This window comes from Salvelinus namaycush, chromosome 31 (genome assembly GCF_016432855.1).
Source record: "Salvelinus namaycush isolate Seneca chromosome 31, SaNama_1.0, whole genome shotgun sequence".
NCBI classification, from domain to species: domain Eukaryota; kingdom Metazoa; phylum Chordata; class Actinopteri; order Salmoniformes; family Salmonidae; genus Salvelinus; species Salvelinus namaycush.
The window spans coordinates 1882729-1906078 of record NC_052337.1 but is presented as its reverse complement, the minus strand read 5'-3'; the positions used below and the strand labels follow the sequence as shown (position 1 = coordinate 1906078).

The window sequence follows — 23350 nt, the reverse complement described above, 5'->3', positions numbered from 1 at the left end:
TACAGCTAGACACCAATATCACTAGACAACTAGCCTACAGCTAGACACCAATATCACTAGACAACTAGCCTACAGCTAGATATCAATATCACTAGACAACTAGCCTACAGCTAGACACCAATATCACTAGCCAACTAGCATACAGCTAGACACCAATATCACTAGACAACTAGTCTACAGCTAGACACCAATATCACTCGACAACTAGACACCAATATCACTAGACAACTAGCCTACAGCTAGACACCAATATCACTAGACAACTATATAACTAACTGTAAAGAACCCCTAGGCCTCAACATCACGTCAAAGGACTAGACAAGAAACAGTATGTCTACCTGAGACGATAGATAGGGTGCAGCCCATTTGAATGGGGGTTAAAATGCAGATAAGGTGCCTTCGGAGAGTAATCAGACCCCATTACTTTTCCCACATTTTGTCACATTACAGCCTTATTCTAAAATGGATTACATAATTTTCCCCCCGCATCAATCTGCACACAATACCCCATAATGACAAAGCAAAAGCAGGTTTTTAGAAATGTTTGCAAATGTATTAAAAATAAAAACTGAAATATTACATTTACATAAGTATTCAGACCCTTTACTCAGTACTTTGTTGAAGCACCTTTGGCATTGATTACAGCCTTGAGTCTTCTTGGGTATGACGCTACAAGCTTGGCACACCTGTATTTGGGGAGTTTTCCCCCATTATTCTCTGCAGATCCTGTCAAGCTCTGTCGCTGCACAGCTATTTTCAGGTCTCTCCAGAGATGTTAAATCGGGTTCAAGTCCGGGCTCTGGCTGGGCCACTCAAGGACATTCAGAGACTTGTCCCGAAGCCACTCCTGCATTGTCTAGGCTGTGTGCTTACGGTTGTTGTCCTGTTGGAAGTTGAACCTTCGCCCCAGTCTGAGGTCCTGAGCTCTCTGGAGCAGGTTTTCCTCAAGGATCTCCCTGTACAGTGCTCCGTTCATCTTTCCCTCGATCCTGACTAGTCTCCCAGTTCCTGCCGCTGAAAAACATCCCCACAGCATGATGCTGCTACCACCGCACTTCACCGTAGGGATGGTGCCAGGTTTCCTCCAGTTGTTACGCTTGACATTCAGGCCAAAGAGCTCAATCATGGTTTCATCAGACCAGAGAATCTTGTTTCTCATGGTCTGAGAGTCCATTAGGTGCCTTTTAGCAAACTCCAAGCAGGTTGTCATGTGCCTTTACTAAAGAGTGGTTTCCGTCTGGCCACTCTACCATTAAAGGCCTGATTGGTGGAGTGCTACAGAGATGATTGTCCTTCTGGAAGGTTCCCCGTCTCCACAGAGGAACTCTAGAGCTCTTTCAGAGTGACCATCCGGTTCTTGGTCAACTCCCTGACTAAGGCCCTTCTCCCCCAATTGCTCAGTTTGGCCGGGTGGCCAGCTCTAGGAAGAGTCTTGGTGGTTACAAACTTCAGTTCTTGGGGACCTTCAATGCTGCAGAAATGTTTTGGTATCCTTCCCCAGATCTGTACCTCGACACAATCCTGTCTTGGAGCTCTACGGTCAATTCCTTCGACCTCATGGCTTGGTTTTTGCTCTGACATGAACTGTCAACTGTGGGACCTTATATAGACAGGTGTGCCTTTCCAAATCATGTCCAATTAAATTAATTTACCACAGGTATTGAATTTACCACAGACTCCAATCAAGTTGTAGAAACATGTCAAGGATGATCAGTGGAAACAGGATGCACCTGAGCTCAATTTCTAGTCTCATAGCAAATGGTCTTAATACTTTCCGAATGCACTGTAATTACCGTAAATCACTGAGATGATAGAAACAGCAAAGGCAAGGTTGACAAATGACTAGAACGTCAAGAGACACAATTTAGCTAAATGTTGCTATTTTTGACAGCAGCCCTTTAATATCGTAAAAATAATAATAGCATATCATTAATAATAAGTGACAGACAACGGTGCAAAAAATATAATTATTTAGCTTACGCTACTAAATTAATAAAAACGTCCTTTTCTATGTAGGAAGCATCCAGGCCAATGTTGGTTGACTGAATTGTAAATGGTATTTGACACCTTCCCTCAGCGGACCACACAAGCGCCGCCTGAAACTGTTAGAAGTAGCTGGCGTGACATCATCATCATCACCCACACGTTTACAATCATCGTATATGCAATTCATATACCCGAAATCTAACTCTGCAAAAAGTTTCAGCCCGTCTTTCCTTTAGCAACGGATCGTCGCGGACTGCTCCATTAACGATGAATGACTTCCGCCGGAACGTAAAAGGTTTGATGCATCTGGTTGTATCACGTGTCCAGCAGTCAAGCAATACATTCCGTTTATGACATGTTTTTTGTAATGTACCCTGTCATTTAAAATATACTATTCTTTTAATATGTTGCCCCCCCACCCCCCAATATTTCTCACCCAAACAGGAGTTCCAACTAAGCGAGAAATAGTTGAACTGCACTAAATTCTTGTTGATGTTGCAAATTACTCTAATATATTACTGAATATATGTAACCGATGTGAAATGTCTAGCTAGTTAGCGGTGGTGCGCGCTAATAGCGTTTCAATCGGTGACGTCACTCGCTTTGAGACCTTAAAGTAGTGGTTCCCCTTGCTCTGCAAGGGCCGCGGCTTTTGTGGCGCGATGGGTAACGATGCTTCGTGGGTGACTGTTGTTGATGTGTGCAGAGGGTCCCTGGTTCGCGCCCGGGTCGGGGCGAGGGAACAGACTAAAGTTACATATATACTACAGAGAGGATTTAGCATCGAATTGTAAATGATGTGTAGCAACCACAGTCTGAGGGGCAGATTTAATCATGTTATGGTTACATGATCAACAATAAACCTAGACTTTGTCCCAAATACACACCCTAATTCCCTATATAGTACACTACTTTTGACCAAAGTCTTATGTGCCCTGGTCAAAAGTATTGCAGGTCTATATGGAATAGGGTCCATGTGGGACACAGACAGACTGACTAACTAGACTGACAGTGATTTTAAATACAAATAAACCCAAATGCAGTACCATGATAATACCAACAAGATGCTTTTTGAATCTCTGGTTTCATTTAAAAAAAAAATCATGTTTGTGTTTTCAATCCAACAAATCTCAACACGTACCCAACTACTCCATACTATACCTTATTATTACAGTATAGATCAAATGAAGCTTGATTTGTTGGCTGTTAACATGCAACGAAGTAAATATTTAAAGTAAAGAATGGGGGCAGAACTAATATCACAGAGCCAGGACTCATTTTTACTGGGTTCTGAGTACTGTGTACCAGTACTTTCAGTTGTGATTCAAAATAGCCTTCCCAGGTACAACAATTCATAGGAAGGCCAATTCCATTCTAACCCATAACAGACAGGTTTCCCATAACCCAGGTGAAGGCTATTCCTGGATTAAAAAGCACTTTCAGTAGAGATTGCCCAAGTAGGGTTTAATCTGTGTCTGACGGGATAACAGTTAGGACCAGAGACAGACGCTGAGCATCTATAATAACAGACTATACAACCCTGCCTAACCCTTGGTGTGTCTGTCCCTAGTGGCACACTATATAGTGCACTAGTTTTGACCAGAAGTGGCACACTATATAGTGCACTAGTTTTGACCAGAAGTGGTGCACTATACAGGGTTCCATTTAGGATATGGCCTTCGTAATAAGAACAGTTCCTCCAGGCAGGTTTTAAATACATCGTCTGACTCTCTCACACCATGAGCTTTTCCCTGTAGAGCAGAAAGGTCATATTATGAAAGGCGTCACATACACCAGCAGAGGTTGGGGCTAGAAGGTTCTATCTACATATACTTCACAGTACTCTAAATACAATGTTCTCTACATATACTACACAGTACTCTAAATACAATGTTCTCTACATATACTACACAGTACTCTAAATACAATGTTCTCTACATATACTACACAGTACTCTAAATACAATGTTCTCTACATATACTATATAGTACTCTAAATACAATGTTCTCTACATATACTACACAGTACTCTAAATACAATGTTCTCTACATATACTACACAGTACTCTAAATACAATGTTCTCTACATATACTACACAGTACTCTAAATACAATGTTCTCTACATCTACTATATTGTATATAGAGTACTATGTTCTCTCCATATACTACATATATAGTACTCTAAATACAATGTTCTCTACATATACTACATAGTACTCTAAATACAATGTTCTCTACATATACTACATAGTACTCTAAATACAATGTTCTCTACATATACAGTACTCTAAATACAATGTTCTCTCCATATATAGTACTCTAAATACAATGTTCTCTACATATAGTACTCTAAATACAATGTTCTCTACATATATAGTACTCTAAATACAATGTGTGCTTACGGTTGTTGTCCTGTTGGAAGTTGAACCTTCGCCCCAGTCTGAGGTCCTGAGCTCTCTGGAGCAGGTTTTCCTCAAGGATCTCTCTGTACTTTGCTCCGTTCATCTTTCCCTCGATCCTGACTAGTCTCCCAGTTCCTGCCGCTGAAAAACATCCCCACAGCATGATGCTGCTACCACCGCACTTCACCGTAGGGATGGTGCCAGGTTTCCTCCAGTTGTTACGCTTGACATTCAGGCCAAAGAGCTCAATCATGGTTTCATCAGACCAGAGAATCTTGTTTCTCATGGTCTGAGAGTCCATTAGGTGCCTTTTAGCAAACTCCAAGCAGGTTGTCATGTGCCTTTACTAAAGAGTGGTTTCCGTCTGGCCACTCTACCATTAAAGGCCTGATTGGTGGAGTGCTACAGAGATGATTGTCCTTCTGGAAGGTTCCCCGTCTCCACAGAGGAACTCTAGAGCTCTTTCAGAGTGACCATCCGGTTCTTGGTCAACTCCCTGACTAAGGCCCTTCTCCCCCAATTGCTCAGTTTGGCCGGGTGGCCAGCTCTAGGAAGAGTCTTGGTGGTTACAAACTTCAGTTCTTGGGGACCTTCAATGCTGCAGAAATGTTTTGGTATCCTTCCCCAGATCTGTACCTCGACACAATCCTGTCTTGGAGCTCTACGGTCAATTCCTTCGACCTCATGGCTTGGTTTTTGCTCTGACATGAACTGTCAACTGTGGGACCTTATATAGACAGGTGTGCCTTTCCAAATCATGTCCAATTAAATTAATTTACCACAGGTATTGAATTTACCACAGACTCCAATCAAGTTGTAGAAACATGTCAAGGATGATCAGTGGAAACAGGATGCACCTGAGCTCAATTTCTAGTCTCATAGCAAATGGTCTTAATACTTTCCGAATGCACTGTAATTACCGTAAATCACTGAGATGATAGAAACAGCAAAGGCAAGGTTGACAAATGACTAGAACGTCAAGAGACACAATTTAGCTAAATGTTGCTATTTTTGACAGCAGCCCTTTAATATCGTAAAAATAATAATAGCATATCATTAATAATAAGTGACAGACAACGGTGCAAAAAATATAATTATTTAGCTTACGCTACTAAATTAATAAAAACGTCCTTTTCTATGTAGGAAGCATCCAGGCCAATGTTGGTTGACTGAATTGTAAATGGTATTTGACACCTTCCCTCAGCGGACCACACAAGCGCCGCCTGAAACTGTTAGAAGTAGCTGGCGTGACATCATCATCATCACCCACACGTTTACAATCATCGTATATGCAATTCATATACCCGAAATCTAACTCTGCAAAAAGTTTCAGCCCGTCTTTCCTTTAGCAACGGATCGTCGCGGACTGCTCCATTAACGATGAATGACTTCCGCCGGAACGTAAAAGGTTTGATGCATCTGGTTGTATCACGTGTCCAGCAGTCAAGCAATACATTCCGTTTATGACATGTTTTTTGTAATGTACCCTGTCATTTAAAATATACTATTCTTTTAATATGTTGCCCCCCCACCCCCCAATATTTCTCACCCAAACAGGAGTTCCAACTAAGCGAGAAATAGTTGAACTGCACTAAATTCTTGTTGATGTTGCAAATTACTCTAATATATTACTGAATATATGTAACCGATGTGAAATGTCTAGCTAGTTAGCGGTGGTGCGCGCTAATAGCGTTTCAATCGGTGACGTCACTCGCTTTGAGACCTTAAAGTAGTGGTTCCCCTTGCTCTGCAAGGGCCGCGGCTTTTGTGGCGCGATGGGTAACGATGCTTCGTGGGTGACTGTTGTTGATGTGTGCAGAGGGTCCCTGGTTCGCGCCCGGGTCGGGGCGAGGGAACAGACTAAAGTTACATATATACTACAGAGAGGATTTAGCATCGAATTGTAAATGATGTGTAGCAACCACAGTCTGAGGGGCAGATTTAATCATGTTATGGTTACATGATCAACAATAAACCTAGACTTTGTCCCAAATACACACCCTAATTCCCTATATAGTACACTACTTTTGACCAAAGTCTTATGTGCCCTGGTCAAAAGTATTGCAGGTCTATATGGAATAGGGTCCATGTGGGACACAGACAGACTGACTAACTAGACTGACAGTGATTTTAAATACAAATAAACCCAAATGCAGTACCATGATAATACCAACAAGATGCTTTTTGAATCTCTGGTTTCATTTAAAAAAAAAATCATGTTTGTGTTTTCAATCCAACAAATCTCAACACGTACCCAACTACTCCATACTATACCTTATTATTACAGTATAGATCAAATGAAGCTTGATTTGTTGGCTGTTAACATGCAACGAAGTAAATATTTAAAGTAAAGAATGGGGGCAGAACTAATATCACAGAGCCAGGACTCATTTTTACTGGGTTCTGAGTACTGTGTACCAGTACTTTCAGTTGTGATTCAAAATAGCCTTCCCAGGTACAACAATTCATAGGAAGGCCAATTCCATTCTAACCCATAACAGACAGGTTTCCCATAACCCAGGTGAAGGCTATTCCTGGATTAAAAAGCACTTTCAGTAGAGATTGCCCAAGTAGGGTTTAATCTGTGTCTGACGGGATAACAGTTAGGACCAGAGACAGACGCTGAGCATCTATAATAACAGACTATACAACCCTGCCTAACCCTTGGTGTGTCTGTCCCTAGTGGCACACTATATAGTGCACTAGTTTTGACCAGAAGTGGCACACTATATAGTGCACTAGTTTTGACCAGAAGTGGTGCACTATACAGGGTTCCATTTAGGATATGGCCTTCGTAATAAGAACAGTTCCTCCAGGCAGGTTTTAAATACATCGTCTGACTCTCTCACACCATGAGCTTTTCCCTGTAGAGCAGAAAGGTCATATTATGAAAGGCGTCACATACACCAGCAGAGGTTGGGGCTAGAAGGTTCTATCTACATATACTTCACAGTACTCTAAATACAATGTTCTCTACATATACTACACAGTACTCTAAATACAATGTTCTCTACATATACTACACAGTACTCTAAATACAATGTTCTCTACATATACTACACAGTACTCTAAATACAATGTTCTCTACATATACTATATAGTACTCTAAATACAATGTTCTCTACATATACTACACAGTACTCTAAATACAATGTTCTCTACATATACTACACAGTACTCTAAATACAATGTTCTCTACATATACTACACAGTACTCTAAATACAATGTTCTCTACATCTACTATATTGTATATAGAGTACTATGTTCTCTCCATATACTACATATATAGTACTCTAAATACAATGTTCTCTACATATACTACATAGTACTCTAAATACAATGTTCTCTACATATACTACATAGTACTCTAAATACAATGTTCTCTACATATACAGTACTCTAAATACAATGTTCTCTCCATATATAGTACTCTAAATACAATGTTCTCTACATATAGTACTCTAAATACAATGTTCTCTACATATATAGTACTCTAAATACAATGTTCTCTACATATACTACACAGTACTCTAAATACAATGTTCTCTACATCTACTATATTGTATATAGAGTACTATGTTCTCTCCATATACTACATATATAGTACTCTAAATACAATGTTCTCTACATATACTACATAGTACTCTAAATACAATGTTCTCTACATATACTACATAGTACTCTAAATACAATGTTCTCTACATATACAGTACTCTAAATACAATGTTCTCTACATATAGTACTCTAAATACACTACGTATCTAGTACTCTAAATACACTACGTATCTAGTACTCTAAATACCACAATTCATGTTAAGTTCCAAAGAATACAAGATTTAAAAAAAATAGCCGACACCGTTCAAACCAATGAGGGTTCAGAACTTTAAGGCCAATTATCTCAGAATTATCTTTTTGCAGATAGAGCCTTCTAGTCCCCAGCTCTCGATATGCTGTATAAGGCTTCAATACATCTTATTAGTTATACAGTAGTACCTTTCACCGGCTTTAAACATCCCCAATACAATATCTATGAAAATAACTCTCCATACAAACAGGCATTATTGTCAATCGTCTGTACACACACACATCAGTCGACATATTCACAAACACTCAGGTATGCAAACAGTGTATCTGTGTAACACAGTGTGTTTGTATATATTTTATCACAGTGTATCTGTGTAACACAGTGTGTCTGTATATATTTTATCACAGTGTATCTGTTTTCCACTTTGTTACGTTACAGCCTTTTCTAAAAATGTATTGAATCCATTTTATTTCCTCAATCTACACAAGGTTTTTAGACATTTTTGCAAATGTAATAAAAATAAAAACAACAAATACCTTATTTACATATTCAGACCCTTTGCTATGAGACTCAACATTGAGCTCAGGTGCATCCTGTTTCCACTGATCATTATTGAGATGTTTCTACAACTTGATTGAAGTCTGTGCTAAATTCAACTGATTGGACATGATTTGGAAAGGCACACCTGTCTATATTAGGTCCTACAGTTGACAGTGCATGTCAAAGCAAAAACCAAGCCATGAGGTCGAAGGAATTGTCCGTAGAGCGCCGAGACAGGATTGTATCGAGGCACAGATCTGGGGAAGGGCACCAAAACATTTCTGCAGCATTGAAGGTCCCCAAGAACACGGTAGCATCATTCTTAAAATGGAAAAAAAAGTCTGGAACCACCAAGTCTCTTCCTGTAGCTGGCCGCCCGGCCAAACTAAGCAATCGGGGGAGAAGGGCCTTGGTCAGGGAGTTGACCAAGAACCCGGTGGTCACTCTGACAGAGCTCCAGAGTTCCTCAGTGGAGATGAGAGAACCTTCCAGAAGGACAACCATCTCTGCAGCACTCCACCAATCAGGCCTTTATGGTAGAGTGGCCAGACGGAAGCCACTCCTCAGTAAAAGGGACATGACAGCCAGCTTGGAGTTTGCCAAAAGGCACCTAAAGAGTCTCAGACCATGAGAAACAAGATTCTCTGGTCTGATGAAACCAAGATTGAACTCTTGGCCTGAATGCAAAGCGTCACATCTAGAGGAAACCTGGCACCATCCCTACGGTAAAGCATGGTGGCAGCATCATGCTGTGGGGATGTTTTTCAGCGGCAGGGACTGGGAGACTAGTCAGGATCGAGGGAAAGATGAACGGAGCAAAGTACAGAGAGATCTTTGATGAGAACCTGCTCCAGAGCGCTCAGGACCTCAGACTGGGGCAAATGTTCACCTTCCAATAGGACAACGACCCTAAGCACACAGCCAAGACAATGCAGGAGTGGCTTCGGGACAAGTCTCTGAATGTCCTTGAGTGGCCCAGCCAGAGCCCGGACTTGAACCCGATCGAACATCTCTGGAGAGACCTGAAAATAGCTGTGCAGCGACACTCCCCATCCAATCTGACAGAGCTTGAGAGGATCTGCAGAGAAGACTGGGAGAAACTCCCCAAATACAGGTGTGCCAAGCTTGTAGCGTCATACCCAAGAAGACTCAAGGCTGTAATCACTGTCAAAGGTGCTTCAACAAAGTACTGAGTAAAGGGTCTGAATACTTATATAAATGTTTTTTTTATTTTTATACATTTGCAAAAAAAATCTAAAAAACAGTTTTTGCTTTGTCAATATGGGGTATTGTGTGTAGATTTCTTAAATATTTTTTCCCATCAATTTTAGAATAAGGCTGTAACGTAACAAAATGTGGAAAAAGTGAAGGGGTCTGAATACTTTCCGAATGCACTGTATCGGTATAACACAGTGTGTATCTGTATATATTGCCACAAGTCAGGTGTGATTATTGATCGGCATGTTGTCAATCGTCAATAAAAGTGAGCCGTCCTGGTCCTTCATTCTTCATCCACCGTCGGTACCTCTTCCACCTGGGATCCAGGGCCATCTTCGTCTTCATCTCTTCCTCCTGTTCTTCCTTGTACACCTGTACAACAACATCATGCAATATAAATATACAAACACATGAAAAAAAAAAAGGCACCAAAGAGAAAGCATCATTATTTTTTTAATGGAGATACTCTAATGAGCTTCCTTTTGTACCAGTACTAGGCTTAATCTCTGTCCAGGAAACCACCCCTTGGGCTTTTACATCTCATTTTCCATAATATGAAAGTGGAATGCTTTGCAACAGATAATGTTCACATATAGAATGTGTGTGTGTTCACGTATAGAATGTGTGTGTGTTCACGTATAGAATGTGTGTGTGTTCACGTATAGAATGTGTGTGTGTTCACGTATAGAATGTGTGTGTGTTCACGTATAGAATGTGTGTGTGTTCACGTATAGAATGTGTGTGTGTTCACGTATAGAATGTGTGTGTGTTCACGTATAGAATGTGTTCTGTTGTAATAACATTGTAATATCTGGTGCAAAGTGTTCCACTGTTTGTGTGTGTAGTCTACTACTACTACTACTACTAACACTGCTGCTACAACCACTGCTACTACTAATACTGCTACTACTACTACTAATACTACTAATACCGCTACTACTAATACTGCTACTACCACTAATACTGCTGCTACTAATACTACTACTACTGATGCTACTGCTACTACTACTACTACTACTACTACTACTGCTGCTACTAATACTACTACTACTACTGATGCTACTGCTACTACTACTGCTGCTACTACTACTACTACCACTAATACTGCTGCTACTACTACTGCCACCTCTACTACTTGTGCTACTACTACTACTACTGCTACTACTACCACTAATACTGCTGCTACTACTACTACTACCACTAATACTGCTGCTACTAATACTACTACTACTACTGATGCTACTGCTACTACTACTACTACTACTACTACTACTGCTGCTACTAATACTACTACTGATGCTACTGCTACTACTACTACTACTGATGCTACTACTACTACTACCACTAATACTGCTGCTACTACTACTGCCACCTCTACTACTTGTGCTACTACTACTACTACTGCTACTACTACCACTAATACTGCTGCTATTACTACTACTACCACTAATACTGCTGCTACTAATACTACTACTACTACTGCTACTACTGATGCTACTGCTACTACTACTACTACTACTGCTACTACTACCACTAATACTGCTGCTACTGCTACTACTAATACTGCTGCTACTACTACTGCCACCTCTACTACTACTGCTACTACTACCACTAATACTGCTGCTACTAATACTACTACTGATGCTACTGCTACTACTACTACTACCACTAATACTGCTGCTACTACTACTGCCACCTCTACTACTTGTGCTACTACTACTACTACTGCTACTACTACCACTAATACTGCTGCTATTACTACTACTACCACTAATACTGCTACTACTACTGCTACTACCACTAATACTGCTGCTACTAATACTACTACTACTACTGCTACTACTGATGCTACTGCTACTACTACTACTACTACTGCTACTACTACCACTAATACTGCTGCTACTGCTACTACTAATACTGCTGCTACTACTACTGCCACCTCTACTACTACTGCTACTACTACCACTAATACTGCTGCTACTAATACTACTACTGATGCTACTGCTACTACTACTACTACCACTAATACTGCTGCTACTACTACTGCCACTTCTACTACTTGTGCTACTACTACTACTACTGCTACTATGTTCGTTACTACAGACCTCATAGTTGTCTTTGATCCAGAGCTGCCTCTCCAGTAAGGTGTCTCTCTGCTCCTCCTCCAGACTGTCAAACTGAGACTGAGACATCTTCATGTTCTTCCTGATGATGTACAGCTTCTCCTCGTCTCCGTACTCCTCTCTGCAGATGGTGAACCTGTAGAGCCACTTACAGTACCAGACCACATAGGCACACAGGCAGTAGGGGAACAGGACAATCTTACAGAGCAGGATGTCCAAGATTTTAGGCTTCTGGTAGCCTCCCTTGATGTCGATCTTGTTCTTGATGATGTCACGGATGATCTCTTCTTCCTGTTCCCGGATCTCCTCTTTGGACCGTCGGTTCTTGCCCTTCTCTTTTGTCTTGTTCAGGAGACCCAGCTGCTTGGCTATCTCTGTCGCCTGGATACGGTACTTGGGGACCGTTGATAGGTAGTTGATGGCTTCAGCGTAGCTGGCCCACCAACTGTAGTACTGAAGGAGGAAAATTAAGTCACAATCAGGCAGTGGTGTAAAGTAATGAAGTAAAAATACTTTAAAGAACTACTTACTGTAAGTAGTTTCTGGAGGTAGCTGTACTTTAGTATTTATATATTTTTTTAACGACCTTTACTTCACTACATTCCTAAAAAAAAAAGGATGTACTTTTTACTCCATGCACTCAAAAGTACTCTTTACATTTTGAACGCTTAGCAGGACAGGAAAATGGTCCAATTCAAGCACTTATCAAGACAACATCCCTGGTCATCCCTACTGCCTCTGATCTGGAGGACTCACTAAACAGAGAACATCCCTGGTCATCACTACTGCCTCTGATCTGGAGGACTCACTAAACAGAGAACATCCCTGGTCGTCCCTACTGCCTCTGATCTGGCGGACTCACTAAATAGAGAACATCCCTGGTCATCCCTACTGCCTCTGATCTGGAGGACTCACTAAACAGAGAACATCCCTGGTCATCCCTACTGCCTCTGATCTGGAAGACTCACTAAACAGAGAACATCCCTGGTCATCACTACTGCCTCTGATCTGGAAGACTCACTAAACAGAGAACATCCCTGGTCGTCCCTACTGCCTCTGATCTGGAGGACTCACTAAACAGAGAACATCCCTGGTCATCACTACTGCCTCTGATCTGGAGGACTCACTAAACAGAGAACATCCCTGGTCGTCCCTACTGCCTCTGATCTGGAGGACTCACTAAACAGAGAACATCCCTGGTTGTCCCTACTGCCTCTGATTTGGAGGACTCACTAAACACACATGATTCGTTTGTAAATTATGTCTGAGTGTTGGAGTGTGCCCCTGGCTATCCGTAAATAAATAAAAACAAGAAAATGGGTGCATTTTGGTTTGCTTAAAATAAGGAATTGGAAATTATTTATACTTGTGATACTTAAGGATATTTTAACAATTACATTTACCTTTGATACTTAAGTAGATTTAAAACAAAAATACTTTTAGACTTTTAATCAAGTAGTATTTTATTGGGTGACTGAGTCATTTTCATTTCAGGTATCTTTACTTTTACTCAAGTATGACAGTTGGGTAGTTTTTCCACCACTCTGCAGTCAGCATAGTTATTCTGTAGCCTAAACAGTTTCCACTGGAAAAAATGTATGCCATTTAGAGAGTTCACGGAGTGCATCCCAGGAGGAGGAAATGGGTTCCTATGGGTCCATCAGAACCTTTCTGATTACTCACATACTGCTATGTACCAAACGGTGCCATTCGTAACCTTACATGACCAAACGGTGCCATTCGTAACCTTACATGACCAAACGGTGCCATTCGTAACCTTACATGACCAAACGGTGCCATTCGTAACCTTACATGACCAAACGGTGCCATTCGTAACCTTACATGACCAAACGGTGCCATTCGTAACCTTACATGACCAAACGGTGCCATTCGTAGCCTTACATGACCAAACGGTGCCATTCGTAACCTTACATGACCAAACGGTGCCATTCGTAACCTTACATGACCAAACGGTGCCATTCGTAACCTTACATGACCAAACGGTGCCATTCGTAACCTTACATGACCAAACGGTGCCATTCGTAACCTTACATGACCAAACGGTGCCATTCGTAACCTTACATGACCAAACGGTGCCATTCGTAGCCTTACATGACCAAACGGTGCCATTCGTAACCTTACATGACCAAACGGTGCCATTCGTAACCTTACATGACCAAACGGTGCCATTCGTAACCTTACATGACCAAACGGTGCCATTCGTAACCTTACATGACCAAACGGTGCCATTCGTAACCTTACATGACCAAACGGTGCCATTCGTAACCTTACATGACCAAACGGTGCCATTCGTAACCTTACATGACCAAACGGTGCCATTCGTAGCCTTACATGACCAAACGGTGCCATTCGTAACCTTACATGACCAAACGGTGCCATTCGTAACCTTACATGACCAAACGGTGCCATTCGTAGCCTTACATGACCAAACGGTGCCATTCGTAGCCTTACATGACCAAACGGTGCCATTCGTAACCTTACATGACCAAACGGTGCCATTCGTAACCTTACATGACCAAACGGTGCCATTCGTAACCTTACATGACCAAACGGTGCCATTCGTAGCCTTACATGACCAAACGGTGCCATTCGTAGCCTTACATGACCAAACGGTGCCATTCGTAACCTTACATGACCAAACGGTGCCATTCGTAACCTTACATGACCAAACGGTGCCATTCGTAACCTTACATGACCAAACGGTGCCATTCGTAACCTTACATGACCAAACGGTGCCATTCGTAACCTTACATTACCAAACGGTGCCATTCGTAGCCTTACATTACCAAACGGTGCCATTCGTAACCTTACATTACCAAACGGTGCCATTCGTAACCTTACATTACCAAACGGTGCCATTCGTAACCTTACATGACCAAACGGTGCCATTCGTAACCTTACATGACCAAACGGTGCCATTCGTAACCTTACATGACCAAACGGTGCCATTCGTAACCTTACATGACCAAACGGTGCCATTCGTAACCTTACATGACCAAACGGTGCCATTCGTAACCTTACATGACCAAACGGTGCCATTCGTAACCTTACATGACCAAACGGTGCCATTCGTAACCTTACATTACCAAACGGTGCCATTCGTAACCTTACATGACCAAACGGTGCCATTCGTAACCTTACATTACCAAGCGGTGCCATTCGTAACCTTACATTACCAAACGGTGCCATTCGTAACCTTACATTACCAAACGGTGCCATTCGTAACCTTACATTTACATTTACATTTAAGTCATTTAGCAGACGCTCTTATCCAGAGCGACTTACAAATTGGAAAGTTCATACATATTCATCCTGGTCCCCCCGTGGGAATTGAACCCTGGTCCCCCCGTGGGAAATGAACCCACAACCCTGGCGTTGCAAGCGCCATGCTCTACCAACTGAGCCACACGGGACCTTACATTACCAAACGGTGCCATTCGTAACCTTACATTACCAAACGGTGCCATTCTACTGCCGTTTCTCATGATTGGTATTAAAAAACACACAGTGTGTTCCAAATGCCACCCTATTCCCTTTATAGTGCACTATATGATTGTGTGTGTGAACATAAATATAATCCTACCTGGAAAATGGATATAGCAACCACAGTGACCAGAATGACTATCCGTACGTCCACTTTAGGTGCCAGTCGTCTCCTGTAGTAGGTGTAGTAGTGGCTGTAGTACTCTTCAGGGTTGTCCAGCATATAGTCATAGTCTCTACGGGAGTCCTCATCCTGAAACACAGGAGGAAATTACCCTTATAAAACTATTATTACTATTAGCTATAGGCCTAGTACTAAAGACACAAGTTACAAGAAGATATCTCCTTATCAGAATGATTGAGAGCAGTATGTTCAGTACTAATCAAAGTAACTCATTCAAGGGTTTCTCTGTATTTTTGTACTATTTTCTACATTGTAGAATAATAGTGAAGACATCAAAACTATGAAATAACACATGTGGAATCATGTAGTAACCAAAAAAAAGTGTTAAACAAATCAAAATATATTCTCTATTCTAGAATCTTCAAAGTAGCCACCCTTTGACTTGATGACAGCTTTGCACACATGGCATTCTCTCAACCAGCTTCATGAGGAATGCTTTTCCAACAATCTTGAAGGAGTTCCCACATATGCTGAGCATTTGTTTGCTGCTTTTCCTTCACTCTGCGGTCCAACTCATCCCAAACCATCACAATTGGGTTGAGGTCGGGTGATTGTGGAGGCCAGGTCATCTGATGCAGCACTCCATGACCCGCCTTCTTGGCCAAATAACCCTTACACAGCCTGGAGGTGTGTTTTTGGCCATTGTCCTGTTGAAAAACAAATGATAGTCCCACTAAGTGCATACCAGATGGGATGGCGTATTGCTGCAGAATGCTGTGGTAGACATTCTGGTTAAGTGTGCCTTGAATTCTAAGTAAATCACTGTCAGTGTCACCAGCAAAGCACCCCCCACACCTCCTCCTCCTCCATGCTTCACGGTGGGAACCACACATGCAGAGATAATCCATTCACCTACTCTGCGTCTCACAAAGACACAGCGGTTGGAACCAGAAATCTCAAATTTCCACCGGTCTAATTTCCATTGCTTGTGTTTCTTGGTGCAAACAAGTCTCTTCTTCTTATTGGTGTCCTTTAGTAGTAGTTTCTTTGCAGCAATTCAACCATGAAGGCCTGATTCACACAGTCTCCTCTGAACAGTTGATGTTGAAATGTCTGTTACTTGACCTCTGTGAAGCATTTATTTGGGCTGCAATTTCTGAGGTGCAGTTAATTGACAATTTCTGAGGCTGGTAACTAATGAACTTATCCTCTGCAGCAGAGGTAACTCTGGGTCTTCCTTTCCTGTGGCGGTCCTCATGAGAGCCAGTTTCATCATAGCGCTTGATGGTTTTTGCGACTGCACTTGAAGAAATGTTCAAAGTTCTTGAAATGTTCCTTATCGACTGACCTTCATGTCTTAAAGTATTGATGGACTGTTGTTTCTCTTTGCTTATCTGAGCTGTTCTTGACATAATATGGACTTGGTCTTTTACCAGATAGGGCTATCTTCTGTATACCACCCCTACCATGTCACAACACAACTGATCTAACTGCTCAAACGCATTAAGGAAAGAAATTCCACAAATGAACATTTAACAAGGCACACCTGTTTATTGAAATGCATTCCAGGTGACTACCTCATGAAGCTGGTTGAGAGAAAACGAAGACTGTGAAAAGCTGTCATCAAGACAAAGGGTAGCTACTTTGAAGAAATACAAATATAAAATATATTTTGATTTGTTCAACAATTTTTTGGTTACTACATGATTCCATATGTGTTATTTCATAGTTTTGATGTCTTCACTGCTATTCTACAATGTAGAAAATAGTACAAAATAAACAAAACATGTGAATGTTCTAAAAGTTGACTGGTACTGTATGTATCAAGCCTATCAGAGTTGGAGTGCAGTTTTGCCTTTAAGATAACATGCACATTTCTGCGTCAGACCGAGGCTCTGCATCTGTCCTCGTGCTACTAGACCTTAGTGCTGCCTTTGATACCATCGATCACCACATTCTTTTGGAGAGACTGGAAACCCAAATTGGTCTACACGGACAAGTTCTGGCCTGGTTTAGATCTTATCTGTCGGAAAGATATCAGTTTGTCTCTGTGAATGGTTTGTCCTCTGACAAATCAACTGTACATTTCGGTGTTCCTCAAGGTTCTGTTTTAGGACCACTATTGTTTTCACTATATATTTTACCTCTTGGGGATGTCATTCGAAAACATAATGTTAACTTTCACTGCTATGCGGATGACACACAGCTGTACATTTCAATGAAACATGGTGAAGCCCCAAAATTGCCCTCGCTAGAAGCATGTGTTTCAGACATAAGGAAGTGGATGGCTGAAAACTTTCTACTTTTAAACTCGGACAAAACAGAGATGCTTGTTCTAGGTCCCAAGAAACAAAGAGATCTTTCGTTAAATCTGACAATTAATCTTAATGGTTGTAAAGTCGTCTCAAATAAAACTGTGAAGGACCTCGGCGTTACTCTGGACCCTGATCTCTCTTTTGACGAGCATATCAAGACTGTTTCAAGGACAGCTTTTTTCCATCTACGTAACATTGCAAAAATCAGAAATGTTCTGTCCAAAAATGATGCAGAAAAATTAATCCATGCATTTGTTACTTCTAGGTTAGACTACTGCAATGCTCTACTTTCCGGCTACCCGGATAAAGCACTAAATAAACTTCAGTTAGTGCTAAATACGGCTGCTAGAATCCTGACTAGAACCAAGAAATTTGATAATATTACTCCAGTGCTAGCCTCCCTACACTGGCTTCCTGTTAAGGCAAGGACTGATTTCAAGGTTTTACTGTTAACCTATAAAGCGTTACATGGGCTTGCTCCTACCTATCTTTCCGAGTTGGTCCTGCCGTACATACCTACACGTACGCTACGGTCACAAGACATAGGGGCCTCCTAATTGTCCCTAGAATTTCTAAGCAAACAGCTGGAGGCAGGGCTTTCTCCTATAGAGCTCAATTTTTATGGAATGGTCTGCCTACCCATGTGAGAGACGCAGACTCGGTCTCAACCTTTAAGTCTTTACTGAAGACTTATCTCTTCAGTAGGTCATATGATTGAGTGTAGTCTGGCCCAGGAGTGTGAAGGTGAACGGAAAGGCTCTGGAGCAACGAACCGCCCTTGCTGTCTCTGCCTGGCCGGTTCCCCTCTCTCCACTGGGATTCTCTGCCTCTAACCCTATTACAGGGGCTGAGTCACTGGCTTACTGGTGCTCTTCCATGCCGTCCCTAGGAGGGGTGCGTCACTTGAGTGGGTTGAGTTACTGACGTGATCTTCCTGTCTGGGTTGGCGCCCCCCCTTGGTTTGTGCTGTGGTGGAGATCTTTGTGGGCTATACTCGGCCTTGTCTCAGGATGGTAAGTTGGTGGTTGAAGATATCCCTCTAGTGGTGCGGGGGCTGTGCTTTGGCAAAGTGGGTGGGGTTATATCCTTCCTGTTTGTGTCTCCTGACCCCTCCTGTCTAAGCCTCCAGTATTTATGCTGCAGTAGTTTATGTGTCGGGGGGCTAGGGTCAGTTGGTTATATCTGGAGTACTTCTCCTGTCTTATCCAGTGTCCTGTGTGAATTTAAGTATGCTCTCTCTAATTCTCTCCTTCTCTCTTTCTTTCTCTCTCTCGGAGGACCTGAGCCCTAGGACCATGCGTCAGGACTACTGGGCATGATGACTCCTTGCTGTCCCCAGTCCACCTGGCCTTGCTGCTGTTCCAGTTTCAACTGTTCTGCCTGCGGTTATGGAACCCTGACCTGTCCACCGGACGTGCTACCTGTCCCAGACCTGCTGTTTTCAACTCTTAATGATCGGCTATGAAAAGCCAACTGACATTTATTCCTGATTATTATTTGACCATGCTGGTCATTTATGAACATTTTGAACATCTTGGCCATGTTCTGTTATAATCTCCACCCGGCACAGCCAGAAGAGGACTGGCCACCCCTCATAGCCTGGTTCCTCTCTAGGTTTCTTCCTAGGTTTTGGCCTTTCTAGGGAGTTTTTCCTAGCCACCGTGCTTCTACACCTGCATTGCTTGCTGTTTGGGGTTTTAGGCTGGGTTTCTGTACAGCACTTTGAGATATCAGCTGATGTACGAAAGGCTATATAAAATAAACTTGATTTGATTTCTCTCTGATAACTCATGTAAAACATAAGTCTTGCATGTCACTGTGAAAAAGGGTATTCGCATTGCCCTCTCATAACGCCTCTGTGTGATCGACAGCGTATTTGCATTTTTGTACACCAGAATTACATTCATGTCCAATGGAACGCCTTGTAGCATTGCGTTGCAGCGTTGCGTTGCAATGCGTTCTGTGTGGTTCATACTTTGGATTTATCGAACGTATGCGTCAAACTGTATGCGCAGACGAATTGTCTTGAACGGTATCATAAGGTAAATGTTGAACATTTGTCACACACATATCTAGATGATGCTGCGTACCATTTTCCACAATAACACCGTAGTGGTTATCGAAGCCAAGGACAAACACAAAAAAAACGGTTACTGTTTTTTTAAAGGCCAAGGTTGAGGATCCGACTTTTCTGGACCCCGCTTTTCGGCGGCGCAAAATAGGCAATAGGAACTTTTAAAAATACCTACCACTTCTTTATGAAAGGACCCTCTCCCATGCCTCACGAGTCAACGTAAAATCACTATTATTTGGAGTGGTAAGCATGAACCCTCCAAACTTTGCCTCATCTGACAAAACACACTTCAGTGGATCCTCTCTTATTAGATACGGATCATTTGATTCAGAGATGACCATGTCAACCTCCAGTTACATTCTGCTTATCTGATTCAGTTGTCATAGAGTTTACGATTTCCTCATCTGATAAACCGCTACAACAACTTTTCCCAACATCTTGGGTGTCTGAGATTTCACTGCATGTGAAAAAAAAACATCACAACGATAACTTGACTTTGAACCTGTTCAGGTCTATAACACAGTCATTGACAGTATTTGTACACTATGAGACAAAACGGTCAAATTGACTGAAGGCCTCTTTGACGGAGTTGAGAAAAGTGCCACATTGGCATACAACATAAGTTGACGTCAGCGAGCGCCGCCGGTAAGCTAACTGGCCAGAGAAGAAATCGGCGTTTTACTTTGGAAGGGTTAGCTGAAACGAATCAAACGTGAGGTTTCTCCACTTACCTTCAGAGTTTCATACGCAGTCGCAATGAGCAGAAATTTTTGATGAGCACTTTCTCGAGTCTCGCCTGCAAGACTTGAGAATCTGTCCGGGTGATACTTTCTGGCTAGCTGTCTGTAAGCCCGGGCTATGTCCGATTTAACCGCTTCCCTCGATACTCCGAGCACATCGTAACAAATCTCGGTGCCACAATACAGTCCCTCGATAAGCGCCGTGGCAGAGGGTACGAAAACCACCACAATTAATATAATGCCTATCCATTGACCAGAGTGTCGGCCGTACTCAGTGAGTACAGCCATTTCACCACTTGATGAGTCGCAGAATTTGATCCGCGTCTCGTCAGCAACATTTAAAAAAGTACTTCCGGGTTACGGATTTCGGAAACGTTCCCCCAAAAGTTCCACACGTAATGGTAGAAAAGTGTCAGTAACCTGTATTTATTAATGATATATGACAAATAATTACACTAAACATGAATAATGATTCATATGTGTTAATATTTAAGTTACATTTGCATGACATTTCGGTTTTAAAACATGTTCCAATGCAAATCATTGTATAGAATAGAGCAAGAACTATTGTAGTTTTGCTGCAAAAGTATTGTAGGGAATACTCAGTAGGGTCTGTCGACTGTATATATGGTGTCATTTCATGGGACTCTGAATAATCCGGAGTGTTGCTGGCCTTTTACTGTGGTCAAAGTACAGGAAAACCGATTATATGTGCCAATGGAGAGTACCTAGTAGGGTCTGTAGAATGTATATATGGTGTCATTTCATGAGGGGACTGAAGTCTATATGCCCAGCAACACTTTTTACTCCACCCACTCCATTGGTCCCAATGCAATACACTGTAGGCCAATACAAGAAACAATTCTATGTGCAGAGGTTTAAAATGTGGTTGGGAGTTCTCAGTATAGTCTGTAGAAACCACCTTCAAATGACTCGGTACTATCCATGGTCCTGAAGTCAATACCTCTATATACAGTACATTAAACTATCCATGGACCTGAAGTCAATACCTCTATATACAGTACATTAAACTATTCATGGACCTGAAGTCAGTACCTCTATATACAGTACATTAAACTATTCATGGACCTGAAGTCAATACCTCTATATACAGTACATTAAACTATCCATGGACCTGAAGTCAATACCTCTATATACAGTACATTAAACTATCCATGGTCCTGAAGTCAATACCTCTATATACAGTACATTAAACTATCCATGGACCTGAAGTCAATACCTCTATATACAGTACATTAAACTATCCATGGTCCTGAAGTCAATACCTCTATATACAGTACATTAAACTATTCATGGACCTGAAGTCAATACCTCTATATACAGTACATTAAACTATTCATGGACCTGAAGTCAATACCTCTATATACAGTACATTAAACTATCCATGGACCTGAAGTCAATACCTCTATATACAGTACATTAAACTATCCATGGTCCTGAAGTCAATACCTCTATATACAGTACATTAAACTATCCATGGACCTGAAGTCAATACCTCTATATACAGTACATTAAACTATCCATGGACCTGAAGTCAATACCTCTATATACAGTACATTAAACTATCCATGGACCTGAAGTCAATACCTCTATATACAGTACATTAAACTATCCATGGTCCTGAAGTCAATACCTCTATATACAGTACATTAAACTATCCATGGTCCTGAAGTCAATACCTCTATATACAGTACATTAAACTATTCATGGACCTGAAGTCAATACCTCTATATACAGTACATTAAACTATCCATGGTCCTGAAGTCAGTACCTCTATATACAGTACATTAAACTATCCATGGTCCTGAAGTCAATACCTCTATATACAGTACATTAAACTATCCATGGTCCTGAAGTCAATACCTCTATATACAGTACATTAAACTATTCATGGACCTGAAGTCAATACCTCTATATACAGTACATTAAACTATTCATGGACCTGAAGTCAATACCTCTATATACAGTTGTGGCCAAAAGTTTTGAGAATGACACAAATATTAGATTCCACAAAGTTTGCTGCTTCAGTGTCTTTAGATATTTTTTGTCAGATGTTACTATGGAATACTGAAGTATAATTACAAGCATTTCATAAGTGTCAAAGGCTTTTATTGATAATTACATGAAGTTGATGCAAAGAGTCAATATTTTCAGTGTTGACCCTTCTTATTCAAGACCTCTGCAATCCACCCTGGCATGCTGTCAATTAACTTCTGGGCCACATCCTGACTGATGGCAGGCCATTCTTGCATAATCAATGCTTGGAGTTTGTCAGAATTTGTGGGTATTTGTTTGTCCACCCGCCTCTTGAGGATTGACCACAAGTTCTCAATGGGATTAAGGTCTGGGGAGTTTCCTGGCCATGGACCCAAAATATCGATGTTTTGTTCCCCGAGCCACTTAGTTATCACTTTTGCCTTATGGCAAGGTGCTCCATCATGCTGGAAAAGGCATTGTTCTTCACCAAACTGTTCCTGGATGGTTGGGAGAAGGTGCT

At 41.6% G+C, this 23350-nt stretch overlaps 1 protein-coding gene across 1 annotated transcript; it reads right to left on the bottom strand.

Annotated features, from left to right (window-relative positions):
* Positions 1-10035: 10035 nt before the first annotated feature.
* dnajc25 (DnaJ (Hsp40) homolog, subfamily C, member 25) lies at positions 10036-21156 on the bottom strand. Its single transcript, XM_038971236.1, has 4 exons — positions 20824-21156; positions 15680-15832; positions 12058-12528; positions 10036-10324 (listed from the first exon to the last, which is right to left on the bottom strand). The coding sequence occupies exons 1-4, from the start codon at positions 21118-21120 to the stop codon at positions 10202-10204; spliced, it is 1044 nt and encodes a 347-aa protein (XP_038827164.1). The 5' UTR covers positions 21121-21156; the 3' UTR covers positions 10036-10201.
* Positions 21157-23350: the final 2194 nt, after the last annotated feature.

What these genes read in the sequence shown, in the direction of transcription:
- dnajc25 (XM_038971236.1), bottom strand. Translation starts at nt 21,120, where the DNA reads ATGGCTGTACTCACTGAGTACGGCCGACACTCTGGTCAATGGATAGGC. An exon ending in CTGCGTATGAAACTCTGAAG is followed by an intron (nt 15,833 to 20,823) that starts GTAAGTGGAGAA and finishes CCTGTGTTTCAG; the next exon opens with GATGAGGACTCCCGTAGAGA. An exon ending in GGATCAAAGACAACTATGAG is followed by an intron (nt 10,325 to 12,057) that starts GTCTGTAGTAAC and finishes GTTGTTGTACAG; the next exon opens with GTGTACAAGGAAGAACAGGA.